At 39.5% G+C, this 16477-nt stretch overlaps 1 protein-coding gene across 4 annotated transcripts; it reads right to left on the reverse strand.

Annotated features, from left to right (window-relative positions):
• Positions 1 to 1841: 1841 nt before the first annotated feature.
• zc2hc1a (zinc finger, C2HC-type containing 1A) lies at positions 1842 to 14599 on the reverse strand. Of its 4 annotated transcripts, none has more exons than XM_086191916.1 (10): positions 14474 to 14597; positions 13837 to 13910; positions 10557 to 10673; positions 10231 to 10257; positions 8438 to 8579; positions 7979 to 8121; positions 6982 to 7087; positions 6761 to 6815; positions 4444 to 4545; positions 1842 to 3500 (listed from the first exon to the last, which is right to left on the reverse strand). In XM_086191916.1, the coding sequence occupies exons 1-10, from the start codon at positions 14487 to 14489 to the stop codon at positions 3365 to 3367; spliced, it is 918 nt and encodes a 305-aa protein (XP_086048042.1). In that variant the 5' UTR covers positions 14490 to 14597; the 3' UTR covers positions 1842 to 3364. The 4 variants fall into 4 exon arrangements, with proteins under 4 accessions (XP_086048042.1, XP_086048039.1, XP_086048043.1 ...); XM_086191913.1 differs by lacking the exon at positions 14474 to 14597 and adding an exon at positions 14168 to 14298; XM_086191917.1 differs by lacking the exon at positions 10231 to 10257 and having other exon boundaries at positions 14474 to 14599.
• Positions 14600 to 16477: the final 1878 nt, after the last annotated feature.

Here is a 16477-nt window from a genome sequence, read left to right on the forward strand (position 1 = left end):
ACAAATGTCTTTTCATCTATCAAGTTCTGTCAAATAATGAAGCCTATTGAAACGAACACAGACTTCTACTCAGCCAACAGAAAGAAGGCAGATGCCCGTAAAATGGGTGGTGGCCCAGCAGCACCACCTCGAACAGAGGCACAGGAGCTGGCCCTAAGCCAGAGTGTAGGAAGGCCAGTGGCTGAGGGAGTTCTTGGGGGGAGTTCATCGTCAGAATCCAACCCCCAAGACACCAGTGCCTTCATAAAATGTAATATGGCTTGATATACATATGCAGTGTGTATATATATATACATATGCAGTGTGTGTGTGTATATATATATATATATATATATATATATATATATACACATACATACATATGCACTGTATATATATATATATATATATACACATATGCACTGTATATATATATATACATATGCACAGTATATATATACATATGCACTGTATATATACATATGCACTATATATATATATATATGCACTGTATATATATACAGTGCATATGTGTGTGTGTGTATATATATATACACATATATACACACACATATGCACTGTATATATATATATACATATATATATACACACACACATATGCACTGTATATATATACATATATATACACACACACATATGCACTGTATATATATATATATATATATACACACACAGTGTGTATATATATATGCACTGTGTATATATATACACACACTGTATATATATATATATACACACACACTGTATATATACACACTGTATATATACACACACTGTATATATACACACTGTATATATACACACACTGTATATATACACACTGTATATATATACACACTGTATATATACACACTCTATATATATATATACACACACTGTATATATATATATACACACACACTGTATATATATATATACACACACACTGTATATATATATATATATACACACACACTGTATATATATATATATATATATATATATATATACACACACACTGTATATATATATATATATATATATATATATATACACACAGTATATATATATATATATATATATACATACATACACGATATATACACACACATATATAAACACACATACATATATATAGATAGATAGATAGATAGATAGATAGATAGATATAGATATAGATATATAATATACGGAGGGGGTTGTGTATATAGATGATGGACTGATGTGAAACGGTACCGATACTGTCTGGAAATGCAAGAGCGTCTGTGCGCGGTCTGATCGCCATCTCCCGACGAATATTTAATTCTCTGCGCAGCAATGCTGCTGGGATCGTCAAGAAAACGACGTGCCATGTTAGTTGAAAAACTCGCCAAAACTCGCCTGCTGATGAATGAATGCGGAAATCAAATGGAGTATGTGGCTCTGAAAGAGAGCGGAGACAGCGAGAAACTCGAGGTTCATTGACAAAAACCTGGTCCCGACCAGGTTAGTTTCATGTCGTCTGTTACTGCGGTGACTGACCGAGAGCTGAAGTTCCCGCTGTCTGTGAAACAGGCTGGAGTGAACCCTCTTTCTCTGGTTTGAGTTCCCTCCCTTTGTGAAACCTTATTTCAGGGTTAATAGACCCCGAGTTTTCACTAAACCTGCTTTGTGAAACGGACCCCAGCTCTGACTGTCACCTTAACATGAGCCTGACTGACACACACACACACACACACACAAACACCTAGTCAACATGCAGATAAACAGGCTCAGGGCTCCCTCTGATGGAGAGTTTGTTTTACACTGACATTTATGCTTTTAGTGTTCTTTACATATTACAAGAAGACACCCCCCCCCCCCAAAAAAAAGGTGAAAGAGAGGCGCCTTATCATTTTTATTTCATTCTGAGCTACATTTTAGCCACATTAATGTTGCACAATAGTTTAAGATAAGATCAAAACATGGCTAAGTTGGACAACTGACGTGCATGTTTTGGTTCAGGCCTCGGCAAAAAAAAAAAAAAAAAAAAAGTCATCTCAGCATTTGGTTTCACTTTAAACATCTTCCCCTCAAAAAAAATCACATCTGTCAAATGATAAGTTCTTGCATTTCACTCATAAACGTACCATTAGATACCACATTAAACCGCTTCACAACATTTCAAATAACTCTAGTGTTATTTAACTATTGACCCTAAATGACCTCAATGCAGTGAATACTGACTGCGTACAAAAAAACTTTGAGGAAAAAGCAACTGCAATACCTCCAGGTAAAACATTTAAGAGCAGTCCTTGTGAATTCAGTAGAGCTGAAATAGAATAAGAAAATAAATAAGTAACTCAACTGTATAAAATGAAGGGGGCTAAATGCTACATTTGTCGTGAGGCCTATAATGGAAACATTGAGGGAGCAGGAAGCATCATCCACCTCTAAGGCAGCCTCCAGGACAACACTGCCCTTTGACTGGTCCCTGCCAAGACATTGCGATGTCTTTCTAAAATTGGAATGCTTCCTATATGTAAGAAAAAAATAAATAACTGGGCCTCATTCACCAAATGTCATATGTGAAAATGGCTGAAATAAAATGACACTTGGTGGCTCTGGTTATTAAAAAAAAAACTGTTGCACGGCAACTTTTAGAAATTCCTTTATGTGCCCCTCTTTGACAACTGAAAACATGCATTTCACAAATATGCTTATCCACTGTTGATGTCCTGTAGCTGTTGAGCAACTTCTCTGTCTCACAGCGAGATATTTTCAATTTTGAACTGTGAGAAGGGGAGAAGAAGGAAAATTGAAAAGAAGCAAAATCATTTAATTAGGCTTTTGCTCAAGAACAAAATGAGGAAAAAAATGGTACTGGTGAATGAGGCCCACTGTTTTTACAGTAGTCAATCATATTGCACTTTGACAGCGACATAGTGTGTTTGGAGGAAGCGGAGGCAGGTTGATTTAGGGAATGCATTCCAGGGCATGTTTAACTGGGTTTTGAAATAAAGGAGAAATCACGCCCACTTCTAATGAACTGCCCAATACTTTACCTCCTTTGTTTTTCACATTTTACAAGAAAACAACCAGCTTTTCTTCTATCTCTGCACCTCTCCACCTCTCTCTTCTCAGAATGCACCGGAAGCTTCCAACTGAATAAGACCCCCCCATACTGAAGGTCCAATAACCAATGCATGAATTATAGCCAGCTCATGGTTGTTCCTCAGTTTAACAGGGCATCAAGGGCATGACTGGCATCCATCAAGAACAGAAAAAAGGAACTCAGTAAGTAACTTTACTGCTGTGAAACTAGACCAAGGTATGAAAATGCAGGAAGATACATATAAACTGTGACGCTATTTTTGAGTACCGGTGCATCCCGACTTCCCTCTCTTATTCTGATCTCCATCACATATCAAATACCCATCCTCCTGATACCACACTCGCAGCAGAATTTGGCGGATTCTACGGGGTACTTGGTCTTGCAAGCATGACAGAATTTGCTCTTGATCCCACCATTGTCCACGTCGTTCCCGCCATCGACATCATTCCTGAGAAATTTAACAAAGATGGACAAGCAGACATGTTGGAACCTACTTAGACTGAGGGGGTGATCTGTGACTATACTGGCAGGTGAGACTGTTGTCACCAAATAAATCTTAAGTATGATAAGACACCTCACAAAAAGTAGTATTACGGTATTTTGGATCTTGTCGGTAAATGAAGGAAATATTTAAGCATTGTGGATGGCAGCAGGTAGGAATGAAAACGCTTAGGTTTTTCATTCATAAAGGCATTTCACATTTAAGATGTACTGAATCAGACCCGCGTCTACAGTAGTGGGAAGAACTCGGAGCTGCATGATTACTTCCTTATTTACAGAAATAAAAGCTATCATTTTCTTCATTCTGGGTTTATCAAGACATCATGCAGGGGAAAAATGGAGGGGAACCTCCATGAATTAAAGACATGTAACGGAAAAGTACTTGACAAACCAATTATATGTTTCGGGTGAAACATTGCTTAAATACTTCATAAATAAAGATGAATACAAGTCATAAATAATAGAAATACATTAAAAAAATAAATTCTACAGAACAAAACCTTTGAAGAAGTGGAAGACATCTTGCTTTAAAAATTAACCTTGGACATCCACTTCCTAAATGTGTTTTTGTTTTGTTTCGCATAACCTGTTGCAGTCCCCACAGCCAAACCAGCACTCGACATCTGAATTCAATATTCAAATATTGGAATCACACAGGATAACATCGCATTGCCAACTAAAAATAAAAGTGAACACAGTCAAACTAAGTCATGAGTACAGACACGCCACTGAAAAGGAACGTAGAGGGTGCTGCAACTTTATGCAACACACCACCGTGACCACACGAGGTCAGGACAGTTTAGCAAGACTGGGTAGTGCTCGTCTTGTGTTGCTAATTCTTGCAAGTGCTTTCTTGTGGAAAAAAAAAAGGTCTTCATAAGCTGGCTTACCTTGTCATGCAAATGTCTGTCTTCTTGCTGAGTCCTGCTCCTGGTGGATTGTTCCTAGCAGAGCCGTAGGTAGAGCTCAATGCTCGGGTCTTACTGCTCAAACTGAAATTACACACCAGTATAATGAGGAACATAGAGGAGAGAGAGCCCACTTGAAAAGCTGAATTTGCAAACATTGTGTTTAAACTGTACGGGTCAGTGCATGTTAGCAGATTGTGACCTGCTTTGACAACGGTTACATAGTGCTTTATATGAGGCCGTACGTGAACAACAGAGTTCATATTTTACATCAACTACAGGAAAAATAAAGCATCTTTTCTAAAAAGATCAACTATCATTACTCTGAGAATTCAAAGTAAAATAACAAATGCTTGAAGAGACATTACTGGACCTGGTGAAGCATAAAAAGGCCATTAATCTACTCAACCCATGTTTAATTCTATAATTCTACTATTCTACTGTTTCATTTGGCAGACGCTTTTGTCCAGAGAGACGTACAACACACGCAAAAATTTAGACAGGTGGGAAAGCTTCAGTGGGTCAGCACTATTGTGCAGTGGTCAACATTGTCGCCTCACATCAAGAAGGTTTCAGGTTCGAGCCCTGGCTCTAGCATGGATCATTCTGTGTGAGTCTCCATGTTCTGCCTGTTCCTGTGTGGGTTCTCTCTGGTACTCCAGCTTCCTCCCACAGTCCAAAGACATCAAGAGGGGACGAGGCTGATTGATACTCTAAATTGACTGTAGGTGTGACTGTGAGTGTGAATGGTTGTCTGTCTCTATGTGTTGGCCCTGTGATGGACTGGTGACCTGCCCAGGGTGAACCCCACCGCAAGCTGAAGGCTGCAGGGACAGGCTCCAGCCCCCCCCCCCCCCCTGCAACCGATAAGTTGAAGTAACAAACGCTAAATTTGAATATAGACCGAGCAGCAGATGTCCACCAGCACCTTGGACAGCTGTTGTGCACAGTCCTTCGGTATTCGCCCCGGGATGTTGTCAGGGCCTGCAGCTTTGCGAGGGTTGATTCCCTGAAGGGTCTTTCTCACGTCTGCTGTGGTCACACTGAGGGGCTTGTTGTCAGGTGGTGATGTGAGTCTGGTTGTTGGGAGGGGGGTGTCAGGGTCCTTGAAGCAGGCATAAAAGAGGCTGAGTGCATTTGGCAAGGAGGGGTCCCTTGGGCATTGTGCATCCCTGGTGTTGTTGTCCGTGATGCTCTTGATGCCCTTCCACATGCGCCGGGGGTCATTTGTGTCGAAGTGACCCTGGATTTTCTGGGCATATGTGGCTTTAGCCCTCGCGATGCCTGCATTCAATTTTTTCCTCGCCTCTTTGAGTGCTGATGCCTTACCTGCCTTGAACACAGCATCCCTGGCTTTCAGCAGTGCTCTCACTTCAGCATTCAGCCAGGATTTCTGGTTCGGGTAGCAGGTTACTGTCCTGGTGGTGGTGACATCATCAGCACACTTGGAGATGAAGCCTAGGACGGAGGACATTTTCCTTAGGAGGCAGTTGCCTCCCTGAAGACCTGCCACTCTGTGCAATGAAAACAGTCCTGGAGCACAGAGGCTGCATCACTGTGCCACACAGTGACTGTCTTCGTTGTTGGCCTCAAACGTCTCAGCAGGGGGCGGTAGGACAGAGATGTGGTCGGAGAGGCCAAGATGGGGACGGGGAAGAGCTCTGTACGCATCACGAATTATTGCTGTACACACAGTCCGGAGTGTTTTCTCCCCTTGAGGAGACGGTGACATGCTGGTAAAAATCGGGCAGAGTGTCCGTCAGTTTCACATAATTAAAGTCTCCCGCAACCACGTAAAAGACGAAAAGGACGTAAGGGATGAAGAAAAAGGCTTAAACCCGGGAGCTCGAGAAGCTGCTGTATCGCTATGCGCCGCCATCTTGTCAAGCAATACTTCACCACAAGTGACCACAACTCATAATTCAACATCAACAATATTGTTAAACATTCAATATTCAACACTGTCAGTGCTAAGTATTCCCTAACAGCGGGGTCTTAAACCTTCTGACTCATTCTGCCCCTGAGGACAAAGAGGAGCTGCTGATCAAATGGAGTTGGGTGGTTCATTCCACCATTTGGTGACAAGAGAGGAGAAGAGTCCAGCTAGAGATTTAGAGCCGTGCTGAGCTAGGATCACCAGCCGTCTCTCACAGGCAGAGTGGCCGAGAGGGAACATAGACCTGGAAAAGGGATTCCAGGTAGGCAGGAGCTGTTCTTATTGAGCCTTTAAGGCCTTCCTGCAAGTTTGCTATCTTTCAGATTTCAGATTTGTGTGTTGTACATGTGTGTGTGCACTGACCCAGAAAGATTACTCCTCGATGAACCAGCAGAGGAGGCCTTCGTAGAGGGGTTTCCTGGGATGAGAGTATAATGCAAGACAATACGTTGGTTACTGTCAAACCTTACCCCCTTCCCCGTCAAGTGCACGCACGCAGGCACGCACACGCACACACACACACACACACACACACAAACACACTCAACTAACAGCAGCCTCCTATGTATGAAAAGCTGCACTACCAGGAGACTGTCCGTAGCCAGACTTCTGAGGCAATCGAGAGGCAGCGGATGGGATGCTCGAGACCACAGGACTGTTTACTTTCTTTACCAAAGCAGGAGTCTTGTACTGCAGACAGAGGGAGGTCATCAGGAAATTACACAAAATAAAACGTCACAGGATTGAGGGAAATAGAAGAGTCACTGTAACTAAAATAAAGTATATACCAGTCCCTCCAGAAAACTGCAATTCTGCGATTGCATAAATTAATGCAAAATCAGACAAGCTCTGTGAAACGTGCAGGGGCCTGTGTACTTTCAAAATTCCCACTCTTTCACTAAAAGACAGCGGTTTTGCAGCAACAAATTGGAAAATGTTACTTTTTTCACTGATGTACTGTATGATCCACCATTTTTTTTTAAAGAGATGTCAAATCTGCATGCTTATGTGATCATTTTAAAATATCATTTAAATTTTATCGTAATTTTTTAAGAGAAGCTGCTGTAAAATCAAGCATTTCTGGCCACAACAGTCACAAAAAACTCAGTGGAATGTGGAGGGACGAATATACAAATATACACGTTGTTAAATTAATGTGAATTAATGTGATCACATTGTCACCCCGATGAAGATGACAATGATGTGAAGATGATATGTGAGATTAATGGTTACATTTAATTAGGGGAGTTTGTGTGAGAAGAGGACCAACAATTGAGACTCCAAAATGTGAAATAAAATCTTAAAATCCGATAGCAATGATCCCTTGGAGAAGAAAGAAACCATCCTTCTTTGCGTCTTTTATCTTTTCATCTTTTTTATCCAACCAAATCTGAGTAAATCTGCATTGAGCTGACATCCAATAGACACCTTCTGCCTCAATGACAAAATTTCATTTAAAATCTATGTATGCACTTTGCTTGGAAACCCGAATAGACAAAAAAAAAGTAAACTAAGAAAATAGATAGACTCAAAGAACTTATCTTAAGTTTCCTCAAGTAGTCCATGCATGTCATCTAATACCTGAGTACGAGCAGGAGTTTTCTTGGCATCTCCCAACTTGCTTTTGTTGGGGATACGGGCAGCCTGCTCCTGGCAGAACTTGATGTGTCTGTCAGCTGCGCCCTCATTGAACCTCCGCTGACAGTAAGGACACTGGATATAGTCTAGACACACAGCGGGTGAGAAAACAATCTTGATTTTAATGCAAATCCAGTCCAATAAGATAAAGTCTGGTTTCACATATTAGCCCAACAACTTGCATTTTAAAAATTATTTGTAGCTTAAACTTTCACACTTGTATTAATGTCAGTGATGCAAGTAAATCATATAAAATTGACTAAAGTGAACGGTTAAAACCGCAATAACCAGTATGTGCAACACAGAGGGGTCAACTATACTTGGGTCTCTAGTTGTTGTATTTACATGACAATATTTGAATGGTCTAGACAGGGAACAGACTCATTGTTCGTTCCATATTACCTGGGTCATGAGTAGGAGGAGGAGGAGGCGGCAAAGGTCCTCCTTCCTTTATGACCTGAGAGACAGCTTTGGCAGCCCGGATGGTGGCGATGAAGTCCTCATGTTTCTTGCGCCAGTTGGATGGCTTCTTCGGTGGCTCTGCCTAGCAGGAGGCAACACAGATGAGAGGCTTATCACGACAGACTACCACATTGGTTGCAATTGTCACGGGTTAATTCCTCACTGTCACCGCCATTCCGTTACAGAATCATGACGTCTTGAAAGGGTCACCCTCCTCTCTCGCTCCTAGCATTTCTTGTAGCTCTACCCTTAACAATCTACAAATAAGAAAATTCTACTGTCCTGTATAACCTCATACCAATTCAGAGGCATCTAACAAATCAGGGGACATCCACGACCTTCAGACTATAGACATGGAACTTGCCATCACCCCTGTGGGTTCCTTAGTCACCCTGATGTACCTCTGATGTGGTCAACACCTGAGTGTATACGATCCAAAGGAGACAACCTCCTCTCGCTACATAGATTAGGACTATCTTGCTAATCTTGAAAATGATTTCAATTAAAAATGACAACAGATTTTCAACAAACGCATTCACCCTTTCATTCGTTCATATATGGCAGCTTGTCTGGTTAGTATTACGAATGCAAATATCCAACACTCAATAACCCAAACAATATAAATTTAGATTTCTTTCAAGTATGTCCAGATAACTGCTATATAAAAGATACAGAGAGAAAATGTGAGGCCTTTTTTTGAAAGTGGAGGTGATCACTTCATCAAAGAACTCCTCCTCTCATGTATGAAGGTATACAAAAATGCTCTTCATACTCCAATGTTGCATTGTTTGTGCAGGGAAACAAACTATCATTACAGTCCGACTTGTGGCCACCATCATGTTAGCGGGTTGTCCCCGAGTCCCGGTGGTATGTTTGTGCTACATCTTAAGTTACTGTATTGTATTATTTATTTATTGATTGAGGGAAACAAGACAATGGCTTAATACGTGAGGACTGAAGAGAGAAGGAGAAGATACCATAATATGATTTTCAGCACCGGGGAAAAACTACTGGACTTGTTCGAGAATAGAATGACCGACAGTCTAGATTAAAAAGCGCATCAGAGATTGAACTGGGTTGTGAACGTCGTACCGAGAAGAACCATTGACTCCCTTGAGGTTTAAATATCCATCAAATTTGTTTTGCATTGCACAACAAAATGTTGCCATTTCTTGAAAACATAATCCATGATTACATTTTCAGAATTATTGTGCCCGCTGCTTCTTGCCTTATCATCTTGAGTGTATTTGTTCCTGGGTTGCATTTACTTTTAAGTGTTCGCTTGCACTTCTCAACATAAAAGAGAAAAAATTCTCATATTCTGTTGTTTGACTACTTTTGTCCTTGTTAAATTCTCTTTGCTGTCCATTTTGGGGACACAAACTAACACTGATAATATTACTATTGGATAATGATGTGAGTGAAGTGTAACCATAGAACCTGAAATGTGTACATGCTGTATTATCACATTAACTACAGTGAAAATCTTAGTACTAAACTAAAACAAACTAACAACAACAACAAACTAAAAAGCCTTTATGTGACTCTACTATTGTAAATGAACCCCAGAGCTTTAGTAAACTTTTTTTTTTTTTTTTTTGGCCCAAAACAAAAACTCAAAATTAAAACGGGAGGTAGTTACCGGCTACAGAAGTTAGTTGTGATACTAAAAATAAAGTGTACAGAGACAAAGACAAATTGAAAAAAAAAAAAAGAGGCAAAATTCAACTTACTTTCTTAGTAGAAGATGAGCTTTGTGACTGAAATACAATTGAAAGTGGTTTGCATTTGAAAACAATTATTCTTGGTCATGTATTTGTAAATGTGGACAGATGAATGACTTCATGTTCAAGATACAACAGCGCAATGTTGACAACAAAACAAAACTAATTGCCTCGGGAAGATAAAACCGTGCATAAGATTGTAATGAAATGATTTAAACAGCAGAAAAAGTCATCAAAGAAAAAAATCTGACTGGAATATGACACATCTAAATGTTTCTTCTTCACTTGTCAAAGTACATTTACATTTTGGTTTGGTTGCCCATGTGTAATCTTACCCTAGGTTTGATGGGCTTGAGTACAGGGATGTCCGTGCCTTCAGCTCTCTGTCTACTTGAATCAAAAACTTTCCTTCTTTTACTTGCTGTCTTCTGGCAGATTTTAGCATGCTTCTCCTGTGGAGAGAGACAGAGAGAGCAGTGCACAATCATCACTCACAGAAAAAAAGTGATGTCTTTCTTTGTATTTTATTTGTTAAGCTGTCACTTGTTTACCAAAGTAACTGATTATCTTTTTCAACCAAAGAAAATAAAGGAAATTGTAAAGAAAGTCCATCCCACTTTCCTAAATCCCAACATTTCTTTAAAGTCAATAAAACCTTTTCAGAACATTTTAAAAAAGGCTGCTTCATATTTCATTAATTTCCCTTTTTCCCCAATGAATCATTAAAATTACCATTGTGTTTGAAAATTAAAAGGAAAATTGCCTCTATCCGATCATACTTTCACTTTAAGTGATGTCTTCAAATGTTTTTTTGTGTAAATCAAAACTCCAAAAGATATGGTTACATTCACAGAGGCAAAACAGAAATTATTAGAATACCTGGAACCAAACATATAATCAATCAAAAATCCCAAAATAATAGTCGCCTATTGATGCATTTCTAATTGAATCATCATCAGTTCTTTTGAACTCCCTGACCCTTCCACTGCACAAGCGCGCACACACACACACACACACACACACACACACACACACACAAACAAAGACACACAAGCAGAGTAATTCACTAATGCATCACGCCCTGATTCACTAAGATCAACTCATGAGCCCTGTATGAGTGCTGTTCCACTCATGTTCCCATAAATCACTGGGGTTTTTGAGACCCAAATCAATATCCCTTTTCAGTTATGTTTGGTAAAGTAATTTTTGAAACAAACAGAGAGGTAGCAGTAAAACCATTATACATATCTCATTGTTGCTCGGTTCTGCTCAGCTGCTACACAGTTGTCATTTTCTCTCCCAGCGCAGCAGTCACATTATTCAAATAGCATTATTAAATTAGCACTCGCACCCATATAAGTGCACGCTAATGTTGATCCTGAGGGGTGTGGTCAGGTGCATTCTTGGTGCATTCCTATCTTGATTCAGCACATCACTGAATGACAGAGACCTGGTATTAAGTCACTGGTGCAGTGCTTCTTTGCTGTTTAAAGGGGCAGATTATTCACACATTAAGATGCGCCTTTCCTGTTACCAGGGATGCTCATCTGCACAAACATGTGACAGTTCACAACCAGAAGATTTCAATGTGATGGATTATTACCATCATGTCAATCATGTCTGCTGCACCTCAGGCAGCTTTGGTGGATTTCTACTGCTCCTGTAGCTTGTTTGTAGCATTTGATGATTCAAATCACTGACGGGATTGTTGTGCCAAGATGTTTCCAGGTAAATTAATTGTTGTGTACTGTATTGTGTGTACACACACTGTTTCTGTGCCATTGTATTGTAAATAAGAAATAGGCTGCTTTCAGTCATAGTAAACTTTTCCATGGGTACAGTAACACCCCTGTAGCAGAAAACCTGACAGGACACAGGAAACTCTCCTACTGGGGAAAGAGTTACACAATTAGCTTCCGAGGTATTTTTAGAAAGAAAAGTGAGAAATGGAAAAGTTGTTTCCTCAGCAGAAGCTGAATAAGCCAATTTTAACAGCAATGCTCTAAGGTGCAGGCACACTTCACTCTTAAAAAACACACCTATAATTACTTTAGAGAGGAGTGATAACCCATTTTCCACCTTCTGAATAACTTGGGGTCCAGTTTGGTCATCATGAAACTAATCGGAACAGTTTCGACTCAGGACGAAGGATTGATCACCTGGCCAATATATGCCTGTCTCTGATATAACTTGAGCACTTTGGAAATAAAATATATTCTAAAAATATCATTTTCAGAAGTATTTGAGCCATATTTGAGGGATCATGCAAAAAAATATGCATACATACACTCTCCCTTTATGAGATTTTTTCATTTCCCTATTATAGATATTGGCATCAGCCCTAAAAATCCCATATGGGTTGGGCCCTGGTTTGGACAGGAGTCATAAGCTTTTGTGCCCTGTGCTTTAGAGCACCAGTTTTCACATTTTTGTACCTCAAGGCCCACTCACTCTTACAAAGTCCCAACTACTTTTGGTTAATCAAACATATTATCAAAACTCAACACCACCACTCCCGGCTATACAGACAGGAGCTCGAGAATTAAAGAAATACAATAAAATAAACCCATTCTTTAAAATGTTCTTGGTGCACACAGTATGCTTGAAAAACTGAGCACCTTGATTTGATGACGTTGGTTGAAGATTATCATAGAAATGACAAATTCTATCCATCCATCCATCCATTTTCTATTCGGCTTATCCCTTAAGGGGGGGCTGGATTCTATCCCAGCTGACATTGGGTGAGAGGTGGGGTTCAACCTGGATGGGTCACCGGTCCGTTGCAGGGCCATCAGGACTAATTAGGGGCTCAGTATCTTGCTTAACAATACTTGGACATGGTCACCAGGGGAAGTGAGGATCGAACCAGCAACCCTTCGGTTGCTAGACGGCCACTCCACCTCTAAGCCATGCCACCCCGAAATAACAAGTTACGATTTGATATTTTTAAATGTTTATACAAATTATTTTCCATCATATTTTTTGGATTAATAGCATTCTTGAAAAAAATATAACTTCACAAAAAAAAAGGAAAAAAGCACTTCAAGCTGAGAGCATTTTGTACCCATTACAGGGAGCTGAGAGCCACGTATCAGCAGCAGCACAGCAGTTCAGAAACAGTGCTTTGGATCCCTTCAACAGGACGGCATATTTATAAAGTAAATGGTATAAAACAATTTCTCACTCTGAAAAATAACACCTTCAAATTTTTTCAGTAAGACCATTTATCATTTTTGTTATATGCTTATCGGGATATATTCCATCAGCCATCATCTGCTATCTACAATTTTCCTAGATTCTGATTTAACAGCTGTTAAAACAGTTACTCAATCAGTGATTACATCATCAAGCCCAACAATATGCCCTCTTTTTATGAAAAAGCTTCCCTACAAAGAGCTCTTATAATAACCAATCGGCTGATAATTTGTCAGCTGATTGTCACTGTGCCAGACATTACTATTGCAGCTACTTTTTAAAGCATGTTATTGACACATTCTCACATTTTAACAGTTTATCCGATGGCTCCATCAGTAACGTGTGTGTATTCCGCTTATGTCACAACCTCTTCTGATTACTACACAAATGATGAGTGGTTGAGTTTTTTTTTTTTTTTACCAGGACTTTGGGGAAAAAGCATCTTTTACAGGTGTTACACTGAACCAGGTCCTCAGCAGGGGAAGCTTCGCCATCTGCAAAAAAAAAGTATATATATATATATTATCATTATCAGAAAGTAGATATGGAGACCAGTAAATGAAAAAGTAAATAAATAAAATCTGTTTTTTAATCACACAGCCAAACGAAGTAGCCAATATAGCTAATTTTGTTCTTATAAATTCTTTAAGATTTTAAACTGAAACCACCAAATATTGTTAAGAATTAGTCACAATTAAGAAGCTTTTAATGCTGTAATTTCGATATTATCGTGTGCTTATCGGTTGCTTACACATTATTTCGGACAGTATCGAATGATATTTGGGTTCATCGACAGCAAATTTGACCATTCGCTGTATGCTAGCAACGAATATCTCTCGAGACCAATGCTGAAATCACACCCAGACAGGAGTTAGCTTCATCTTCTGACCTACCGTTACCTAGCATTGCTTGGGCTAAATCCGAAACAAGAAGGAAGTCGCTCTCAAAACCCTGCCAAGTGAATTCCCTAAACTAGGGGGGGGGGGGGGGGGGGTGAAACAGACAGACTTAGTCCGCAAAAGACTGAAATAAACAACTTGGCCACCATTTACCTCACCTTCAAATTCTTCCATCACGTTATGTTATCTCTTGTCTGATGCTGCTGCTGTTACTAGCGACTAGAAAGCAGTCAGACGGAGTGAGATAGTCCCCCCTACCCACTTCCGCCTTTGCTGGAGTACAAAGGACCCAGTCTCAAACTCGGGCATTATCGAGTTCTTTTGACATTAAAATACATCATTGTGGCGAAAAAAATGTTTTTGAGTATTCCACGGTGGTGTTTTGATAGCGTTATCACATATTTTACTTATTAGCTTTGTGTTGTTTGCGCACAGCTTAGTGGAGTTTGACATTACGCGGATGTCTCGAGAAGGTTAGCTTATTGTGAAGCTCATGTAGGCGTATGTGTTGGTTAACAAGACCTGTGCGTTAAGACAATATATTCATTGTCTTTTTTTTAATTCTCTAGCGCTGAATCATCAAAGATTAATGTTTCATTGGTAGTGACCGAAAATAAACATCTTGACATTGGAGATCTTTGGCTGCCAATAGCAACTGGCAATTTCTGTTGCCGCTGCACGTGCTAACATCCGTGTATTTCATTGGTTGTTACTAAGTGGTTTGGGTTGTTGTAGTGTGTACTTCGAACAGCAGGTGGGGCGTGGGAGGGAACACCGTTTCTCAAATAAAACACACACACACACGTTTATCTGTATCAAATATTGATAAATGGGGAGGTGAGTGTAACATACGATTAAAACCTCACCAATCTCAACCTCCGTTATGTATGCGGTGGGGCTCATTTTTCGAGCATTGTTTGGGGGTCTCTGTTTGGCATATTGAGCACATGTGTCCCCTGAATGGAGTAACTCACAGCCAGATGTTATTTGGCCCCAGCAAACATGTCGCTGAATGGCTGAAGCCTCTGTGCCTCCTTCACAATGAGGATTGCTGTTCTCACACCAACACACTGACTTTCTCTCTCTCCTTTTTCTCTCTCTCCCTTTTTCTCTCGCATTCACACACTCTCTCTCACACGCACACACACACACACACACACACACACACACATACACACACACACACACACACACACACACAATAACCTCCCTGTCTGGTTTGATATCCAACCTTTTAGTGTTGTAGTCCTCCTGGTTTTATAAATATGGTCCATCTTACTCTTCAAAGTTATCATTAATTCATGTAAAATTGTCATTGATGACTAGAATATTGTTTGTCTCTCTTGTATGACATGAGCCACATTCTTTTATTCGTTTTATTTTTTTACCACTTCATATTTTAATGCTTGAGATTGTGAGGTAAATATTACATTATCTTGAGAAAAATAGGCTTATTTCCTGTGATAAGTTTAATTTTTCTCCCTCGCTCAAGAAAAAAAAGGTCAATCATTAGTGCCACGCCAGTATGGGTAGATGATTGAGGATGAAAATATGATATTATTATTGATAAACTCATCTAACACAGGCAGAAGATAAAGTATAATATCTTAAGAAAAACACAATTTTATTTCTATGCACCCTTTGTTTAACATGAATAGTCTCACTAAGATTAAAATTCCTTTTGTTACTAGAAAGCAGCGTAACAACAAAAGCAGACATTATAAATTAAAAGGCAGAATAAATTTCATCGAGACAAAATCATGAGATATTCAGCGCTAGATAAGAAGTGACACAGTGATATTCACTGACTATCACTGACTGTATTTTCATTTTTGATTAATGAATAATAAATAATCAGTTTGTTATTTCAAGGTCATTAAAAAAGTAGAGCCAGTTTCCACTTCTGTAGATGATGAACAGATGGAATTACTAGTTTTATTTATGTGGTGAAAATGCACAAATAGATCATCCTAGAAAATACAGGGAATGCTAAAAAATTTGGGGCTCATGAAGTTTTTTTTTATTTTGAAGAGTTAAATCTTGATTTTAAAATTTCCATTTACACAAGTGACGGTAAAGAACTAAAAGAAAAAAGAACGGGATCAGTTGCATTCAAGGAGTTGCTAAAGCACACAAAAACGTTTTCTTGTTGTTGATCATAT

The sequence above is a fragment of the Aulostomus chinensis genome, chromosome 21, assembly GCF_037954235.1.
Source record: "Aulostomus chinensis isolate RoL2024-O1b breed Wild chromosome 21, RoL_Achi_v1.0, whole genome shotgun sequence".
NCBI lineage: Eukaryota > Metazoa > Chordata > Actinopteri > Syngnathiformes > Aulostomidae > Aulostomus > Aulostomus chinensis.

Coding starts and splice junctions, on each gene's coding strand:
- zc2hc1a (XM_086191913.1), bottom strand. CDS start 14,225: ATGGTCAAATTTGCTGTCGATGAACCCAAATATCATTCGATACTGTCC. Junction 10,258..10,556: donor TCAAGCCCATCAAACCTAGG/GTAAGATTACAC, acceptor ATTGTATTTCAG/TCACAAAGCTCATCTTCTAC. Junction 8,122..8,437: donor TCCTCCTACTCATGACCCAG/GTAATATGGAAC, acceptor CTGTGTGTCTAG/ACTATATCCAGTGTCCTTAC.